Source organism: Zeus faber (assembly GCF_960531495.2).
Source record: "Zeus faber genome assembly, chromosome: 13".
Classification (NCBI taxonomy): Eukaryota; Metazoa; Chordata; class Actinopteri; order Zeiformes; family Zeidae; genus Zeus; species Zeus faber.
Genome location: NC_137198.1, coordinates 5,149,463 through 5,167,791, shown reverse-complemented (window position 1 = coordinate 5,167,791; position 18,329 = coordinate 5,149,463). Strand labels below are relative to the sequence as shown.

At 51.6% G+C, this 18,329-nt stretch overlaps 1 protein-coding gene across 3 annotated transcripts in view; it reads left to right on the top strand.

Moving 5' to 3' along the window:
• Nucleotides 1-18,329, top strand: part of slc8a3 (solute carrier family 8 member 3) — a gene marked incomplete at both ends in the record, with an annotated part of 114,127 nt that overhangs the window by 94,303 nt on the left and 1,495 nt on the right. Inside the window, 3 exons of one of the 3 annotated variants that reach the window (XM_080012191.1) lie at nucleotides 13,226-13,243; nucleotides 15,184-15,308; nucleotides 15,713-15,812. In XM_080012191.1, coding sequence (XP_079868317.1) covers nucleotides 13,226-13,243; nucleotides 15,184-15,308; nucleotides 15,713-15,812 — 243 coding nt within the window. The remainder of the gene's footprint in view (nucleotides 1-13,225; nucleotides 13,244-15,183; nucleotides 15,309-15,712; nucleotides 15,813-18,329) is intronic. The other 2 variants (XM_080012193.1, XM_080012192.1) reach the window with 2 other exon arrangements.

Sequence of the window (18,329 nt, the reverse complement as noted above, 5' to 3'; positions counted from 1 at the left end):
CCTTGTCGCCGTGAAGCTGTCGGCTCGTCGCCGGTCGTGGCTGCGCCCCCGCGCGGGCGGATGAAGCCGCGCCCCGTTTGAAATGCATCGCGGCGCGTGACCGGTACCATGAGTTGCGTTCTTGTACGGAAAGTGCAGCTGGAACGTTGCAATCTGCGTCGACGCAGGAAGCCGTTAGGTTCACCGTCACCTCACCAGGTCCAGAGAAAGAAAAAACAAAAGCCTCCATTGGAAGATTAGTCGCTGCGAGAAAAGGTCCTCGCTCAGTGAGTTTCCTGTGTGTCCTGACCTCCTGCAGCGTCGTTTAGCTCCTCCGTAGGAAGAACGTCCCGAAGCTGCAGAGCCACGCCCCCACTGGGCCTCATTCACCAGCCAGAGAAATGTTCTTACGTATGATGATGAATCTCAATCACCCTAAATTGACCAGCATGTGCCCAGAACTTCTAATAAGCATAGACCACGCCCGATTTCTCCATATAAGGAAGTTCCTGCTGCTGCTCAGAGACGACTCGTGTACTGTATATTTTATACGGCATTGTATTGTATAATATTGAATATTGGTCCATTTTCAACAATTGTGGTTCGAATATGCCTATTACATTTATTTTAAGTTCGGCTTCATCATTTTCTAGGACATCTTTCTTGTTTGTGGGTGTGAGCGGTCTGAGGCAGTTCTTAATTCTTCATTTACTCCTGAAGTAAGAAAAAGTTAAAATGTGTAAATATTGATGAATCCCAATTTTTTTGCTCGAAGCGCGCAAAGCGTAATGTACAATTCCTGAGCCACTGTTCTCCAGTGAGGTCCACTGGATCCATGCGTCACCCTCGAAAGTGTGGAAACAATGTTTTTTCTGTGACATCAGTGTCCTTTGCCACGGCATTTACTGTGCTGTTTACAACGCCTTGTTGGATCTCAATGTGTGCAGTAAATGCAGATGTTTGTACGAGACAAGGTTTGTGCACCTTGTCTCACCTCTCGGGAGCCTTTGGAGATGGCGGCTGAGCAATCCCACTTCTCTCCAAGGGGCGGTGGGTCCGCCTCAAAGGGGCGGAACCTCCGCGGTGGCGCTCGGGGAGGACGGGCTGGCCCGCCGCCGCGCGCTGTATTCCACGGCGGGATCTCCTCCGGCTGTGTCAGGGCGGAAGGGTGCATCTGTTCCCGTCCCGTCTCCGGGGGGAGGGAGGCGGGAATGAACATCTCAGCCCTCTGAGCAGAAGCGGGGGGTCTCCAGGGAGGGGCAACAAGCTGCAGCTGGTGCTCCATCCAGGCGACGGCGTACATCATCATGGGGAAGGTTCTGCGGCTTGATCGTCATTTACCGAAAGGGAAAGCAGGGAAGCGCGTTTAAGCGCGGACTCAGTTACACGGAATTCAGCGTCATATGTTGAATGAGAGTTTGTAGCATTACGAAGCAGAGGCCGGTTACAGGTTATAACGCTCAGGAGCAGCCTGGCCGCTAAAAGCTGCCGTTCCGGCTGTTCTGCAAAAATCCGCCCCCGGTATTTGGGGGCAGGGAGGCCAAGGCGGGTGAGGGGTGAGAAGCAGCTGTCGCCCTTCGCCAGAGCAGCGACCCCAGCACCTGTTGGCACAGGGACGCGACCCTGAGATGCCGTCCCCGCTCTGGAACTGCCGCCGCCGCCGCGAGCTCAGGAGGACGGCCAGGCGCGGGAGGTGGACGCCAGAGGATTCGGGAATCTTTGCCCCCGGTAAAACTTTGCAACTGCCTTAATCCCCGCGAGACGCTCCCTTGGTCTTCTCTGGTCTTGCCGGTGGGGTTCTGTGCTGTGTTGAGCACCTCCCTTGCGGAGCCGTGAGCTTCGAGCACGGGGAGGTGGGAGGGCTGGGCGCTCCCGCTCCCGCTCCGAAAATCTGTTAAACCCCCTCTCGGTTGACAGCTGCCGCTCGGGGTCCTTACTTGGCTAATTTCCAAAGTGCGGAACTGCCTCTCTGAATGCAGATGGCGCAATTAATATAGAAATCCAAGAGGGATTACCTTAATATGGCCAGAGAATCCCAGAATTAGATCACTGCGACACTCATACCAACCCTTCCAGTTTAAATGGGCTCATGTGGAGATTATTCTGCACTGATGTACACAGATCCCACCGACCCTGCGTCAGGGCTCCGCGTGCATGAAGGCCTGGAAGGAGACGTTCCACCAGATCTGATGTGTGTGCGATGGTAGGTTTGTGCCGCGTGCATGTGAATGTATCCCTGCTCTGATTGAGTTACCCCTCCAAACCCGGACCCGGATCCGGGCAGAGGCGTACGAGGCGGCCGGGGTGTAAATTGTAACATGGGAACCCAGACTGAGCGGTGAAAAAAAACCACAACATTTAACATAATTGCATCCGTCCATCCATCCATTTTCGAACCCGCTCCATCCTGGTCGGCGGAGCAGCCCAGACGTCCCTCTCCACAGCCGCTTCCTCTCGGCTCTCCTGGGGGATCCCTCGGCATTCCCAGTCCAGCCGAGAGATGTCATCTCTCCAGCGTGTGGTGGGTCTATAGATGCCCGATGCCTAGAAGATGCCCGAACCGCCTCAGCCGACTCCTCTCCATGTGGAGGAGCAGCGGCTGTGCCCTGAGGTCCCCCCCGGATCGCGGAGCTCCACCCGCTAACACGGAGAGTGACCCCCGCTGCCCTGTGGAGAAACCCCATTACAGCCGCTCGTATCTGCGATCTCATTATTTCGGTCGCTATGCAAAGCTCATTATCATAGTTGAGGGTGGAAACGAAGCCCGACAGGTAAGTTCAGATCTTCGCCTTGTGGCTCGGCTCCCTCTTCACCACCACGGTCCGGTACCAGTACCTGCATTACTATACTGCTGCACCTAGCCGATCAATCTCCCGATCCCTTTTACCCTCATTTGGGAATAAGACCCCGAGATACCTGAACTCGTGCGCGGCGAAGATCAGGGTGCGATGGCGCCGAAAGGACGCACATCATCTGCGAAACGGCAGCGACGCCGCCCCCACGTCACCAAGCCGGACGCTCTCCAGACCCCGGCGACGACGCCCACCTCAATGCCAACGACACGGACGCATAAGGCACCGGACGGCTCGCGGGACGCGGGCCTCCCACGTGGCCACCTCGGGGGAACGCGCTTGTAAGCCTTCTCCAAATCCACAAAACACGTGTGGGCTGGTCGGGCTGGACTCCCGTGCGCCCTCCGTCACCTGTCCGCTGCTCCGCGGCCAGGACGGACAACCCCACTGTTCCTCCCGAATGTGGGGTTGGACAGTGGGTCGCAGTCTCCTTTCCAGCTCCTTGGCCGAGACTTTGCAGCTTCAGATTTCAGATAAAATAAATGAAAATGTAATCTATTGTACCAATTTAATTATAAGTACCTCGTTACCAGAATCTAAACTACAACTACCTCATTCAGTGAATGACCACAAGAACTCTCAGCAGTTTAAAAATATTTTGTTTGTTTGCCAGGACTAGCAGGCAGCTCAGTGTGCAGGTCATCATCTCCCCGCCCCCGCGTCGCTGTTCCTCCACCCGTGGCACCAATGTCACGACTCCGGCCCCACACATGCGCACGCACGCACGCACGCGTGCACGCGCACACACACACACGCACACACACACACACACACACACACACACACACACACACAGTGCCACCGAGCTCAGAGAAATCACACTCGCATGGATGAATGGCTCTAATTCAAAAACGGGAGCGCTATTCATTCTTTTATTCATTCATTCATTGGGAGGGTCCTGGCTTTATTAAATCTGCGCTGCTCTCTGGGGTCACATCTGGGACTGTCCTGACATGAATTATTAACAGGTCTCTGCAGCACCGTGCATTATGAGAGAGTGTTGTGTGGGAGCGTTTGAAGGGTGCCATCCTAAACACCAGGAGCTAACTTATTTAGGTGAAAGCAAGTCCCCCCAGCATCAGGGCGGTATCTTATGTAATTTCTTTTAACATAGCCCAAGGCAACTGGCAAACAACCGATAACAAATGCACGTTACTATTATATGTACATAATATACATAGAATCTACTCAAGAAATACCATAGAGAAACATATAGTAGAGTAAAACTATACAGATCAGCCACATTAAAACCAGTGACCAGTGAATAACATTGATCATCTGGTTCCAATGGCACCTGTCAAGGGGTGGGATGTATTATTATTATATACTATATACTGTTATATATTATAATTATATATATACTGTTATATATTATTATTATATATATACTGTTATATATTATTATTATATATATATACTGTTATATATTAGTATTATATACATACTGTTATATGTTATCATTATATATATACTGTTATATATTATTATTATTATTATTATATAGACATATACTGTTATATATTATTATTATATATATATAGTGTTATACATTATTATATATTATTATTATTATATGAGGCAGCAAGTGAAGAGTCAGTTGTTGAAGTTGATGTGTTGAAGCAGCGTAAGGATCTGAGCCACTTTGACAAGGAGCACATTGTGATGCTGGACGACTGGGTCAGAGCATCTCCACAAGCACAGGTCTTGTTCCCGCTATGCAGTGGTTACTACCGACCAAAAGAGGTTCAAGGAAGGACGACCGGTGAACCAGCGACAGGACCATGGGGCCCAAGGCTCATTGATGCACATGGGGAGTGAAGTCTAGCCCGTCTGGTTCGATCCCACAGAAGAGCTACTGTAGCACAAAGTGTTGAAAAGGTGAATGTTGCTATGATAGAAAGGTGTAGAACACACAGTGCATCACAGCTTGCTGCGTATGGGAGCGCTCACAGTGTCCATGTTGACCCCTGTCCACCACCCAAAGCACCTACAATGGACACGTGAGCGTCAGAACTGAACCATGGAGCAATGGAAGAAGGTGGAGGTCTGATGAATCACGTTTTCTTCTACATCATGTTGATGGGCGGGTGCTTGTTGCTGTTTACCTGGGAAAGAGGTGGTACCAGGATGCATTATGGGAAGAAGACAAGCCGGCGGAGGCAGTGTGATGCTCTGCTGGGAAACCTTGGGTCCTGGCGTTCATGTAGATGTTACTTTGACACCACCTACCTAAACGTTGGTGCTAACGTCTTGGTGCCAAATACCACAGGACACCTTCAGAGGTCTTGTGGAGTTCATGCCTGGACGGGTCAGAGGCCTAAACAATATTAGGCAGGTGGTTTCAAAGTTGTGGCTGATCGATGTATGTTGTTGTACAGAAAAAATTATAGAGAATAGAATTGTAACACTAATGATCTGATCATTGTTTTATTTATTTTGAATACACAATCGCACCATTTGAATGATTGATTGAATCGTTTTTTAAATCAATAACTAACATAACATTGTTGTTAGAAGTAAAATAGCAACTGGAATAGCCAGTAATTGCGTTGAAATATTGAAATAAGTAAACAATGAATGCCATAATTATATCTACTTTACATAATAATATACTTTCTTACATACTGTCATTAAAGTAATAAAATGAGAAATCCCTACTACAGAGTACTATAATATCCTTATAGTTAAATATAGCTACAGTATATATACTTTATAATATATCTATATATACTATATAATATACTGTAAGTATATGTACACTGCATACTCTATGGGTAGTTTGGAATTGAAGACTACAGACATGCTTGTTACTCTTCTAAATGACGGGAAATTTACAAAAGAGCAGAAAATAATCACTTCACGTTTTCTTTTCCCCCAATGGCTGCACCAAGCGAGCTGTCAAAACAGCATTGATTTTATCAACATGTAATTAAATGGTAATTCAGTGATGTATTGTTATTGCTGGGAACACTACACGAACAGTCCCTTTAATTATCCCTGATTGTGATTATAACTTTGCATATTTCCGCCGGCGTCGTTATCTGGCTGTGTTTCCCGCTGCAGTTCCGCATTGTTTGCTTGACTTTGTTTAAATAGGCAAAACTCAACTCAACTTTGGGATATACTCGCTATAAAAAACTAAAATGAAAAGATGACTTGACTAAAAATCTTTTATTTCACCGTTTCTCAAATGGGAAAACAGCATGGGGGGGGGGGGGGGGTTCGGTGGGAGAAAATAGAAATCATTAAATGTAATAAAATAATTAAGTTTAATGCGAACTTGCAAGAAGTCGGATTTACCAGTTAGTTAGCTGACGTACCATCTGTTGATAAGAACGTTTGATTACAATGATGTGTTTTGGCTCTTTATTTTCCTGACAATCTTTTATTCCAAAAATATATTTGGAAAAATGAGCGCTGTTTGGCTTCGAAAGTGACTGTGAGTGGGTGCGGTGGCCAAAAGCATCTGAGCACCGATGGCGGAAATTGACGTAACGGCGAGCGAGACGTCATCAGCATGTGAGTGAACTGCACTTCAATCAGGAGACTTATTGACGTGATTTGGCAAGAGGACTCCGTGACGCTGCGGCGCTTGAACCGAAACCAACAGATAAACGTATGAACGGAGGAGGGGTGTGTGGGTGTGTGTGTGTGTGTGTGTGTGTGTGTTGTGTGTGTGTGTGTGTGTGTGTGTGTGTGTGTGTGTGTTGTGTGCGCGCTCCTCCGGTAGACGACTTGCCGTGTAGATGGTGACGACGACTCGGCAGCTGTGGGAGTGAATCCTCACCTGAGCCTCAGGGTGTGGCTCCCTCCACCCCTTCATCCCTCATCTGTCCATCTCTCATGCCGGTGGTGATGGAGACTGCGCCGTTGCTGGCGCCCTGGGGAGTCCCGGGGCGAGGGTGGAGGCGGAAGCGCTCCGGCGTGGCGTCCGAAACTGGAGGAGCGGGCGGCTGTACAAACACTGGCGGGGAGACCGGATTCGCATTCCTGAGCGAACTTAGGGTAGATCTCCATAAGATATGAGTTTGGTTGATTGACAAATTTATCCTCAACGACGTGCTTTCCCTGCCGCCGCGCGGCCCCGTCGTTGGAGGCTCCCCGCCCATTCACCGCACCCTCGAGGACAGGCCACGCGGCTCCGCCCGTTTTTTTCCTCCCCCGACTCGGGGCCCCGCGCTCGACGGACACGTTCTGGGAGCAGGCCCGGCCCCTCCGCCCCCAAACGGATCCCTTTCCTCCCATCGGCGCCGCCTGATTTATCCGCGCTGACGGGACGAGGCGGCGGCGCGTGTGGGCGTTGAAGGGCGGAGATCCGTCACTGAGCGTGATGACAGCACCGCCCGCGTCAGAAAAACCCCCCTCGGCTTCCGGCAGACTCGCAGCCCGAGGGGGGAGGCGGAACGTCGCGAGGGGGCGGTTGCCTGGTTACGGTTGCCATGGGTGCGACGCGCCGTCAAGAGTCCTCGGTGGTAATGGATTTAAATTGAACTGTTGGATTTGGAGCTCGGAGAGGCGGAGGAGAGGTGGGCCGGGGAGATAAACACGGGAGGGAACGACAGAAATAGTCTCTAACAAAATGTAGAAAGAGCGAGGAGGGGGAGGGGAGGAGGGAGATACAGTCAACCAAAACAACAGTCAACCTCCTCCTTCCCGCCTGCCGGAGAGGCATGCAGGCGGGAAGGAGGAGGGCGTGCTTCAAAGCGGCCCCCGAACCGGGTGGCGGCCGGTGCTGATATTGATCTGTTCGTATATATATTAAGCTAAATAATACGTCTTCGATTTGACGACATCACAGAACGTGGGGCTGCTGCTCCTCCCCCCCCCCGGAAGAGTGGGAAGGGGCCGGCGGCGTGAGGAGGGCTCCGTTCCTTCGGGGCCCTCCTTCACAGCGGAGGCGGCTCGGCTCCTGCCTCTCTGCCGAGCGGCGCCGTTCGTCCGCGCTCGGGGTCCCATCGGTGACCCCAGCACCGCGGCCGCCGTACATCACGCCCTGGCACAGCCACTCCACGGAGAAACCCCCTGGTGAAGTGTGTGTGTGTGTGTGTGTGTGTGTGTGTGTGTGTGTGTGTGTGTGTGTGTGTGTGTGTGTGTGTGTGTGTGTGTGTGTGTGTGTGTGTGTGTGTGTGTGTGTGTGTGTATATATATGCAAAGTGTCCACGGTGCGCAGGTTCCGTGCATCGGCGCTTTACGCTGTGATCGTGGTTGGCGCCGCGCGTGCATGCGTCGGACCCTATTATCCCCCCTTCTGTCCGCTCCGGTGACAGTATCAGGCTGGTAATCTACTCCGTAATTGGCGGCTGCTGACACGGCGGCGTGTCTGATATGACCTGAGAACAAACAGACTGCTGGCAGGTGGGGAGAGTGGAGAGAGCCTGTTCTCCGCCCGGGTGACGTGGGCTGAGGAAGCCACACCGGAGAGGGGACGCAGGCGGGAGGCACGGGTGTAAAAAAAACAAGTCAATCTTTCGCGAAGTCGAGGCAGGGTGTGATCCCGCGCAAACATTTGACCTGTCAGCCGAGGCAGCCTTCGATGGAATGAGCCGATCTTCCAGGTGTTCCCGTCGGGGGAAGTCAGCTTGGCCGCCGGGACACGAGACTCTCGAGACTCTCGGTTTTTTTCTGGCACGGCGTCCGGTGGCCATTAGCGGAACCGCAGCTCGGGGGCCCTTCGAGATCGCCTCCGACACTCGTCCGTGACGCTCGCCTCCTCGTCCCAGACCCTTTAAAGGTCAGCGCGGCAGCTACCCCTCCGTACGTTGTAGTCCCGACGCCATTTTTCGTGACGTCCGCGTTGGATGAGGGAGGCTGCGTAAACGAGCCATCCAAGCGGCTCCAGACAGAGGACAATAATGATGACGATGATCGACCGGGAAGTATTCACCACGTTTTTACATCACCGCACTCCCGCGTCACCGTGCCTACAAATTCGATTGCCGCAGCGCCCTCGCCGGCCACGTATAACAAACATGATTGCGCTTATGATTGCGCTTGTGACTTAATTCTTAAGTCACGCTCGCCGGTCAGCCGTCTCGGGATGTTGGGCGCGACGTTTCGGGAGGTGGCGAATCAGGCGGTCGCGGGCGTCGTTCGCAGCCGTGCGGTCCATTTCTGTGGCGGTCACGCACGGGGCCCGATATTGGCCGATGAAAACGGGGCCTCGAACGCGAGTCTGCTCCCTCTCTGTCGCGCACACGCTGCCTCCTCCAGCTCCGCCGCTCAGCTGTCGTCCCCAAAACATCTTTTTTTTTTCCCCCTTCTCACTCTGGGCTTCAGGAAAGAGACTAATTTTCTCCAACTGATTTTTGAGTTCCCCATCCAGCGGGGACGTGACTGAGGTATTTCCGCACACGCCGGGTGTGTGTGTGTGTGTGTGTGTGTGTGTGTGTGTGTGTGCGTGTGTGTGTGTGTGTGGCTGTGCACGCGCTCTCCTCCGGTAGACGACTTGCCTTGTGGATGTTGACGACGACTTGGCAGCTGTGGGAGTGAATCGTCACCTGAGCCTCAGGGTGTGGCTCCCTCCACCCCTCCACCCCTCCACCCTTCATCCGTCCGTCTCTCATCCCTCTCTACCTCCAGCCACAATCGGCATCAGTCATCCTCCTTTCATCCAACCTTACACTTGGCTCCCGGGCACCTCGCTCTTTCTCTAAAACCAACTCCATCCCATTGTGCCTCTCCCTTCATCACCCCGTACTCCACCCCTCCACCCCCATCCGTCTCCAAACCCCAAAGACATTCGCCCTACCTCCACACACTCGCTCACCCAACCTTCCGGCAATCCATCAATCCATACAAACCCACCACCCTATCATCTGTCATCCCTCCAGCCATCTCCCCAATCCTTCCTTCCATCCCTTTAACCATATTCCACCTATCCCTCTGTCTATCCCTCCATCCATCCACCCCTCTATCATCTATCATCCCTCCATGCATCCACCCAGCCCTTTAACCGCCCATCTCTCTATCTATCTGTCATCCAACCAACCCTCCATCCATCCATCCACCCACCCATCCATCCATCCATTCATCCATCCACCCACCCATCCATCCATCCATTCATCCATCCACCCATCCATCCATTTATTCATCCGTCCAACCGTCCATCCATCTATATCCCCGTCCCTCAGTGCTTAGATCCTCCACTCTCCACCCCCCTTTCCCTGCGTCCACCCCAAAATGGTGCATCTCTCTGGTCCAGACCCCCTCCATCCATTCCCCTCCACCCACGTGTGCCCTGTGGTACAGCGCAGGGTGCAGAACCCTCCTCCGCTTCCAGCTACGGGGGCCAGAATAGCCGCCATAAGTCAAACGATGATTTGGCCCAAATGAGCTGTGTAGAGAGAAGCCGAATAACAGCGGCGTACTGATGCCGTGACTCAGAGGGAGAGAGGGAGAAGGACTCATTCTTTTGTAACGACACAGATCTGATTAGGCCCGAGCGCACAGGGAGAACATGCTGATGATGATAATGGTTAAACACTGAACACCCACCCACCCTGCCCCCGCCCCCACCTCCCTCCGCCCACGCCCCCTTATACAACCCCAACTTCAATTACATCCATTTGGTTAATTTTCCCTATCGTCATTGTATTGCCGGCAGAATGACAGCCCATCTGAGAGCCAGATACCAGCCTGTCGCACTGTGTGTGTGTGTGTGTGTGTGTGTGTGTGTGTGTGTGTGTGTGTGTGTGTGTGTGTGTGTGTGTGTGCGTCTGAGGGGGGTGCGTGTGTGTGTGTGTGGGTATGTGTGTGTCCGTGTGTGTGTGTGTGTGCGCATGTGTATGTGTATGTGCGTGTGTGTGGGTGGGTGTGCGTGTGCGTGTGGGAGGGGGTCTGTTTGTGTGTGTGTGTGTGGGTGGATGTGTGTGTGTGTGTGTGTGTGTGTGTGTGTGTGTGTGTGTGTGTGGGTGGATGTGTGTGTGTGTGTGTGTGTGTGTGTGTGTGGGTCTGTACCAAACTCATCCATTACCTTTGCTGAACAGTGCAGACTTGAATCGTTAGTTTGGGCTCATTAGAACATAATGATTGATGTTTAATTCATTTTTCTCCAGTAGAGACATCAAACACACTTCTATACGTCAGGGAAACAGGAAACTGGGAACAGGAAATTCATTGCTTTACTTTTTTTTTTTTTTCTAAGTCGACACCTTTGATATGTACCAGATTTATGTTCTGGGGACATTCGTTAATAATGACCACATTTTTGACTGATATTGGACTCATACTGATATTACATGTAACAAGCTACTTAGTACATAGTAATAATTCATATTTATAATTTATACCCTATATGCCCGTAACAATAATTCATCCTGTACAATATACATATTCTGTATATTTTTATATATGTCTATATTATGTTTTCTTATTTTGTATTTTTTGGCTATTTGTATATACGGTATATCTGACAATTTTAGTTTTATTTTTACTTCCCCCATTATCCAATTTTCTTCCATTATTATTTTTATTCTTCTTTTTTTTTTTTCAACGACTTTTAAGCTTCTTTTTTTTCAAACGCTAATTGTCTGTAGAGAAACGCACCCAACCTCACCAGAACAAATGATCCTGTCTCATGGAAAAAACACACACAAACACACAAACACACACACACACACACACACACACAAACTGAGCGCCACGTCACCGTTGGCCCACGGATTATCCGCGGTTCACACTTAACGATAATCACGCGAGCCGCCCACAGCAATTAACGCACTTGCGGCCGACTGCGATGAACCCGGGACCGGATGCGATTTGGGAGGTTGATGAGCGACCTCCTCCGAACACAGACAGGTTGATAAGCTGCCTCCTCCGAACACAGACAGGTTGATAAGCTGCCTCCTCCGAACACAGACAGGTTGATGAGCGACCTACTGCGAACACAGACAGGTTGGTTAGCGTCGTGCCTCCTCCTGGTGCCGAGGAGGATCTGGACGTTGGACGCCGCTCGCCCGTCCTGCGGTGTCGCGGCGACGGAGGCGCTGACGACCATGAGTCACCACTAGGGGGCGAGAGGCCTGGCAGCTCCTGACGTAGTGTGGCTGCCATCTCTGTCCATCTATCTCTCTGTCTGTCTACCTGTCTGTCTATCTATCTGTCTATCTGTCTGTCTATCTGTCCATCCTTCTATCTATCTATCTGTCTATCTATCTATCTATCTATCGGTCTGTCTATCTAACTATTTATCTATCTATCTGTCTATCTGTCTATCTATCTATCTATCTGTCTGTCTGTCTGTGTGTCTGTCTGTCTGTCTGTGTGTCTGTGTGTCTGTGTGTCTATCTAGCTATCTGTCTGTCTGTCTGTCTGTCTGTCTGTCTGTCCATCTCTCTATCTTCCTCTCTGTCTCTCATACACTCTCTCCCTCCCTCTCTCTTTGTCTCTCGTTCTGCTCCTCTCTCTTGCATCTGTGGCCCTCTCTCTCCCTCCCTCGCATCCTGTCATCTCGTTATCCACCTCACCCGGTGACTTTCTCCTCTGTTTCCTCCCCTCCACGTCGTTTTAGTTTGTGCTTCACGCTGCACGTGAAACGTGCCCATTGGTGGACTGCATTTCCCATAATTCCCAAACAAATCACCTTTGGACCTCCAGACCTCATGCCCGGACCTTCAGACTTTCATTCTATTTTTTTTTTCTTTATTGAATTCCCCGTAGGAACGGGTGTTATGTACACGTTGCACTTCTACTCCCGTGCATTTCAAAGCAGACATCTGAGCGTTGACGCCCGTGCAATTATCTGCGACGCCTGCAGGAGGTTTTTATTTGAACTGAACGGGTTTTTTCGTGACGATACCCCGTCGGTTTGGTTTGAAGGGTTCAACTCATTCTGAGCCTGATGTCAACCAGGGGGAACCTTTCTTGGAACCCAAACTGAACTATGGGATGTCAGGCTTTATAAAACCCCCTGGACGAAAAGAGTAAGAGCGTCCTGAAGGTGTTTCGACTTCTAACGACGTGAGCCCTGAAATGAGCCGGGTCTCGCGCCGGAAGCAACTCAGGTCACCTAACCCTCATCGGGAGATTTGATTTTATCGGCGGAATGACATTTACTGACATTCAAACTCAAAATTGCGTCACGCCCGCTTTTAATTGCGGTCCCCTCCGACGCGACGCCGCGTTTGGGTCCGTTTCCCGCTGCGCCCGGCCCCCGTCCGGGCACCCGCAGGACAACGACAGAACAACGGGGACAGTTTTCTCCGGACGGCTCGCTGCTTCCCGGGGAGCACTGCGCCGGGCGTCGGTACGGGGCGTGGCTCCCCTCCACCTGTCCCGCCCCTCCCTCGCCGCCGCCCCTCCCGTTCCCCGCCCTCGCTCCTTTTTCTCGCCGCGTTTCCTTCCTTCCTCACCTCGCTCCCTCTCAGTCTCCCTCTCCCTCTCTCTCTCCTCCACAGCCCGGTTGTTAGCTGCAGGTAAGCCCGCCCCCTCCTCCCCCGCCTCCTCCCTGCATCCCCCTCCGTCTCCGGCGTTTGCTGTGGCCTGACGCTCCTCTGCGCCGGGCAGGTGGCACCGGTCTACGCGCCGCCTGTTTTGAATTCTCATCGTTCCATTATGGTCACTCAGACGGTTCATCTGGGCCCTGATTGTTCGTCCTGGATCAGCGCCAGCTCGGAAGTTGCTTCCAAAGCTGTGCTCCGACCGTCGGTCCATTATGACTAACATGGATAAAGTAGACCAAGGCAGGACGCACTAGTGAACACTCCCTTCGTTTATTTAATCATAGTTTGACCTACAAATAACAGAGGTCAGGGTGCGGAAGTGCAGAATTACAATCGCTTTTTTTTTTTCATTACAGCGTAACAAAAATGATGATAGTTGATTTGTCGATTTGGCCGCTACACGACGATGGGTAGGACCGTGATATGAGCAGGAAGCGAGCTGGGTGCCGCGGCTGGCGTCCTCTCCCACGGCCGCAGCTTGGAGCTCATCTAAACAATACGCGCTTTTCCCTGCTCTCCGAGTGGGAAATCCGTACCCTAATCAGAGGATTAATTAATCATAAAACCATAAATGATGTTCCCCCGTCAAGAGAAAGGCGCCAACACTTGATAACTGTCAGGATAAAGCCCGCAGTCCAGATATTAGGAATTTAATTACCTTTGTGTGATTAATTCTGTTGGTTTTTTTTCCATTTCCCCGTCAGAGAAGTAGTGTCATGTCGCAGCGCGAGGGGAAAGGTTAGAAAATCACATTTTAGAAGAATCAGAACTTCTGTCCAAACTAATGTGTGCCTGTGTGTGTGTGCTCCCAGGTATATGCATGGTGTGTGTGTGTGTGTGTGTGTGTGTGTGCGTGTGCATGTTTTATTGTGCTCCCAGGTATATGCATGGTGTGTGTGTGTGTGTGTGTGTGTGTATGTGTGTGTGTGTGTGTGTGTGTGTGTGTGTGCTCCCAGGTATATGCATGGTGTGTGTGTGTGTGTGTGTGTGTGTGTGTGTGTGTGTGTGCTCCCAGGTATATGCATGGTGTGTGTGTGTGTGTGTGTGTGTGTGTGTGTGTGTGTGTGCTCCCAGGTATATGCATGGTGTGTGTGTGTGTGTGTGTGTGTGTGTGTGTGTGTGTGTGTGTGTGTGTGTGTGTGTGTGCTCCCAGGTATATGCATGGTGTGTGTGTGTGTGTGTGTGTGTGTGTGTATGTGTATGTGTGTGTGTGTGCGCGCATGTGTGCATGTCTGATTTCACATGTGTGCATGTTTGATTGTGCTCCCAGGTATATCCATGGTGTGTGTGTGTGTGTGTGTGTGTGTGTGTGTGTGTGTGTGTGTGTGTGTGTGTGTGTGTGTGTGTGTGTGTGTGCGCGCGCACGTGCACGCTTGTGCGTGTGCGCACGTGTGCATGTGCGGCAGCCCGCTGACGTGCCCTCCCATCAAGGGGACTCGGCTGCAAACTTTAATGACGATGTTAATATTTAATAGTAAGCGTGTTGTAACAGCATGCGACTGGAGGAGGTTTTAAAAGACGACAAGGTCCCCGGGCCAGGGGGCTGGGTGATAGATGGATGGATGGATAGATAGACAGACAGACAGACAGACAGACAGACAGACAGACAGACAGACAGACAGATGGATAGACAGACAGATAGACAGACAGATAGACAGACAGATAGACAGATAGACAGACAGATAGATAGATAGATAGACAGACAGACAGACAGACAGATAGATAGATAGATAGATAGATAGACAGATAGACAGACAGATAGATAGACAGACAGATAGATAGACAGATAGATAAATAGACAGATGGAGCATCGTGTTTGCTGTTGTATTTCGGCGCTGCTCTCGTTGCGGGGCTGCCATCGTCCTCCCTCCGTTATCTTACTCATCTCCGCTCCTCTCGCCCCTCCCTTCCAGACGTGCCAGACAGGAAGCTGTCATCGGACGAGGAGGAGGCCAAGCGCATCGCGGAGATGGGGAAGCCGGTGCTGGGGGAGCACGCCAAGCTGGAGGTCATCATCGAGGAGTCGTACGAGTTCAAGGTGGGAAGCGTGTTCCCGCCCGTGTGTCCCCTCAAAACAGACGACGGCGGTGCCGGCGCCCCACCTCCCCAACGCGTCGCCTCATCCCCGCTGCCCCGGCCTCGCACCACGTAATCTGCGGCCTTCGACGCAGAGTATGGATGTACGATGTCAGACGCCGTGCATTCCGTTGTACAGGCCTTCCCGCTGTGGGGAGTCTACAGTAGCCACCATGTTGGTTTCCAGAGCGTTATCATGCACCCGACGGAGGGAAGGGCCTTGGTGCCACTGCCATCATGTGGCAAAGCACATGCACACCTCTTTCTCATTGGCTTGGGGAACGGCTCAGTCGGTCCAAAAGCTCAGGTTCCGGATGTCAATGAACGCTGAATCGTTTCTCCCCTTGCTTGTGTCGCCCACTGCAGAGCACCGTGGACAAGCTGATCAAGAAAACCAACCTGGCGCTGGTGGTGGGCACCAACTCCTGGAGGGACCAGTTCATGGAAGCCATCACAGTCAGTGCAGGTAGGGTACGGCGCGGCCAACGTGCCTGCGTGGCCTGCAGGGGGCGCCACACACACTACACGCAAAATACAGACCTTTTAAACTCATGCAAAATATATTTGATGTTTTTATTTGTTTTTTGTTTTTTGATATATTCTTTAGTTAGGGAGATAACAGTGAACTTATGGTTTTCCTACCATCCTATGGTTGTCGCTCCTCTAGTGGTGTAATGTCTTGTAAATGAAATAATGATGACGTTAGATTATCACTCATTTTGCTGGGGGACCCCTAAAGCCTCTCGGAAGAGGGGGGTCCTGAACCCGAACCTCTGCTCCCGACTCCCTACATGTGCAGAGCCAGCTGGCAGCTCATTGTAATCTGTAGTTAAGGGACCCCGGGTGGAATTTTCCTTTAGGGTCCGTTGGGTTCAACTGATGGTCAGTGAGAGGGAGCCATTGAAACCCGACTCATCTCATTTGAAGGGATTAAAATGCATCCGCAGCTTCTCCTCCTCCTCCTCCTCCTCCTCCTCCTCCGCAGTCACAGGTCACACGCGACATGGCCCCTTCCCTGGACCCGCCGTTCGTCTCTTTGCGGCTGAAATATTTAATCCAACAGCACTCTTTATTTTTTCATGGGCACCTCTCCCACGCCCCCGGCCGCCCCCGCCCCGCTGAAATATGCATGCGCCTGGCAGCGTCTGACGCTCTCCGAGGACATTTCGGGGAGAGGACGTCCCCGGGCGCGGGTTTCCTCGCAGCGCGCGACCCCTTGCGTCCGCGTGTCGGTGTTTTCTTTCTTTGAGATCGGCGTCTCGCGGAAGGACGTCCCGGGCGGGGGTCACGCACCCCTCCTCCTGCACCCCGGCCCTTTTTTTTTTTTTTTTGGGGGAGATCTGAAGCCGCGTCCTCGCTGGGGCTGCGTCCGTCCCAGACGAGTGGAACGTTGTCCGGCAGCAGCGCTTAGACTGAAAGATCTTTACTGACGAAGTCAAAACTAGACGTAAGTTAGTCGGATAACTGACCGGCCGGGCCGTCTTCTTACCGTACTTCAGTGCTTTTTAAACCTGTAATGGTACTTCATTGAGTAGGACTAAAATTTGGTACTTATACTTTTTACTTGAGTTCATTTCTGATACATTTCTAAGTATTCTACTTGAGAATTTTCAATTTTATTAACTGTCACAGAGTAAAACTCCAGAAATTTTTCATTCCATGAATCTGTGCAGATGAATACAGATCACCTAATTGGAAAAAATCACAGGATCAATTTATAAGATTCAAATTCCAGTGCAAATGAAATACGTTATTGGCGTACTAAATTAGAAATTGTTTGTCTTTTTTTTTTTGGTTATATACTCTTATATTCTCCAGCTGTTTTACTTTTCATCATCGCTGCACCCTGACTCAAATTGGGAGTTCCAGGACTCCGCCCAGCTCTGAGTTTAGGAACAGCGGGTACAAAGCATGAATTATTAAAGGAGATAGTTATTAAAGGAGTCGTCGCGCTCAAAACTGAAAGCAGCCGGAAGATCCAGAATTTCAGAGTGATTGTGATCCGTGGATCTGCTGATCCACGTCGGTAAAAATGGAATCAAAGATGTCGACACAGTGACGGTGAAGTGGACGGGATGGGGTAAAATGGCCGGTTCTGGAGACAGGGGTGGTGCGGCGGTGGAGCCGAGCTGTCCCAGACCCAGAACGGGATGCTGTGTCTCCCCCTCTCCTGCCATTTTAAGTCAAATTTGTCCTCTCTCTCTTCCCTTCCCTTTCATCCCCCTGTTTTTTTCCCCCGAACTCCACCGACTATTTAATCCCTCCACTCCTCTCTTTCCCTTCCCTGGACTTGGTGCCTCCGCCCGTCACTCTGCGTCTTTCCCCTCCCCACCCGGTTCCTCTCGCTCTCTCTTTCTTCCTCTCCCTCTTCCCCCGTCTTCACTCCTGCTTTCTTTCTCTTTCTTTCCTTCTTTCTATCCTTCCCTCCCTCCCTCCTTGCACTCGACCCTCTCACGCTGTCATGTCGCTCGTTTCTACCTCCTTCTCCTCCCAAATCCTCTCCTCCACCCCTCCTCCCCTCTTCTCTCCTTTCTCCTCCTCTCGTCTCTCCCTCCCTCTCTTCTCCCCCGCTCTCCTTTCTACTCCCCTCTTCTCTTATCCCCTCCCCTCCCTCTCCTCACCTCTCCCCCGCCCCCCTCTCTCTCCTTCACCCATCCTCTCCTCCTCTCTCCTTTCTCCTCCTCTCCTCTCTCCCTCCCTCTCTTCTCCACCCCTCTTCCCCCCTCTCTCCTTCCTACTCCTCTGTTCTCCTCCTCTCCTCTCGTCCCCCCCTCTCCCCCCTCTCCTCTGCTCTCCCCCCCTCTCCTCTCTCCTCCTCTCCCCTCTCTCATCCACCCATCCTCTCCTCCTCTCTCCTTCCCTCTCTCCTTGCTCCTCTGTCTTCTCCCCTCTACCCTCTCTCTCATCCACCCCTGTTCTCCTCCTCTCTCCTTTCACCTCCTTTCATACCCTCCTCTCTCTCCTCCTCCCCTCCTCCCCTCTC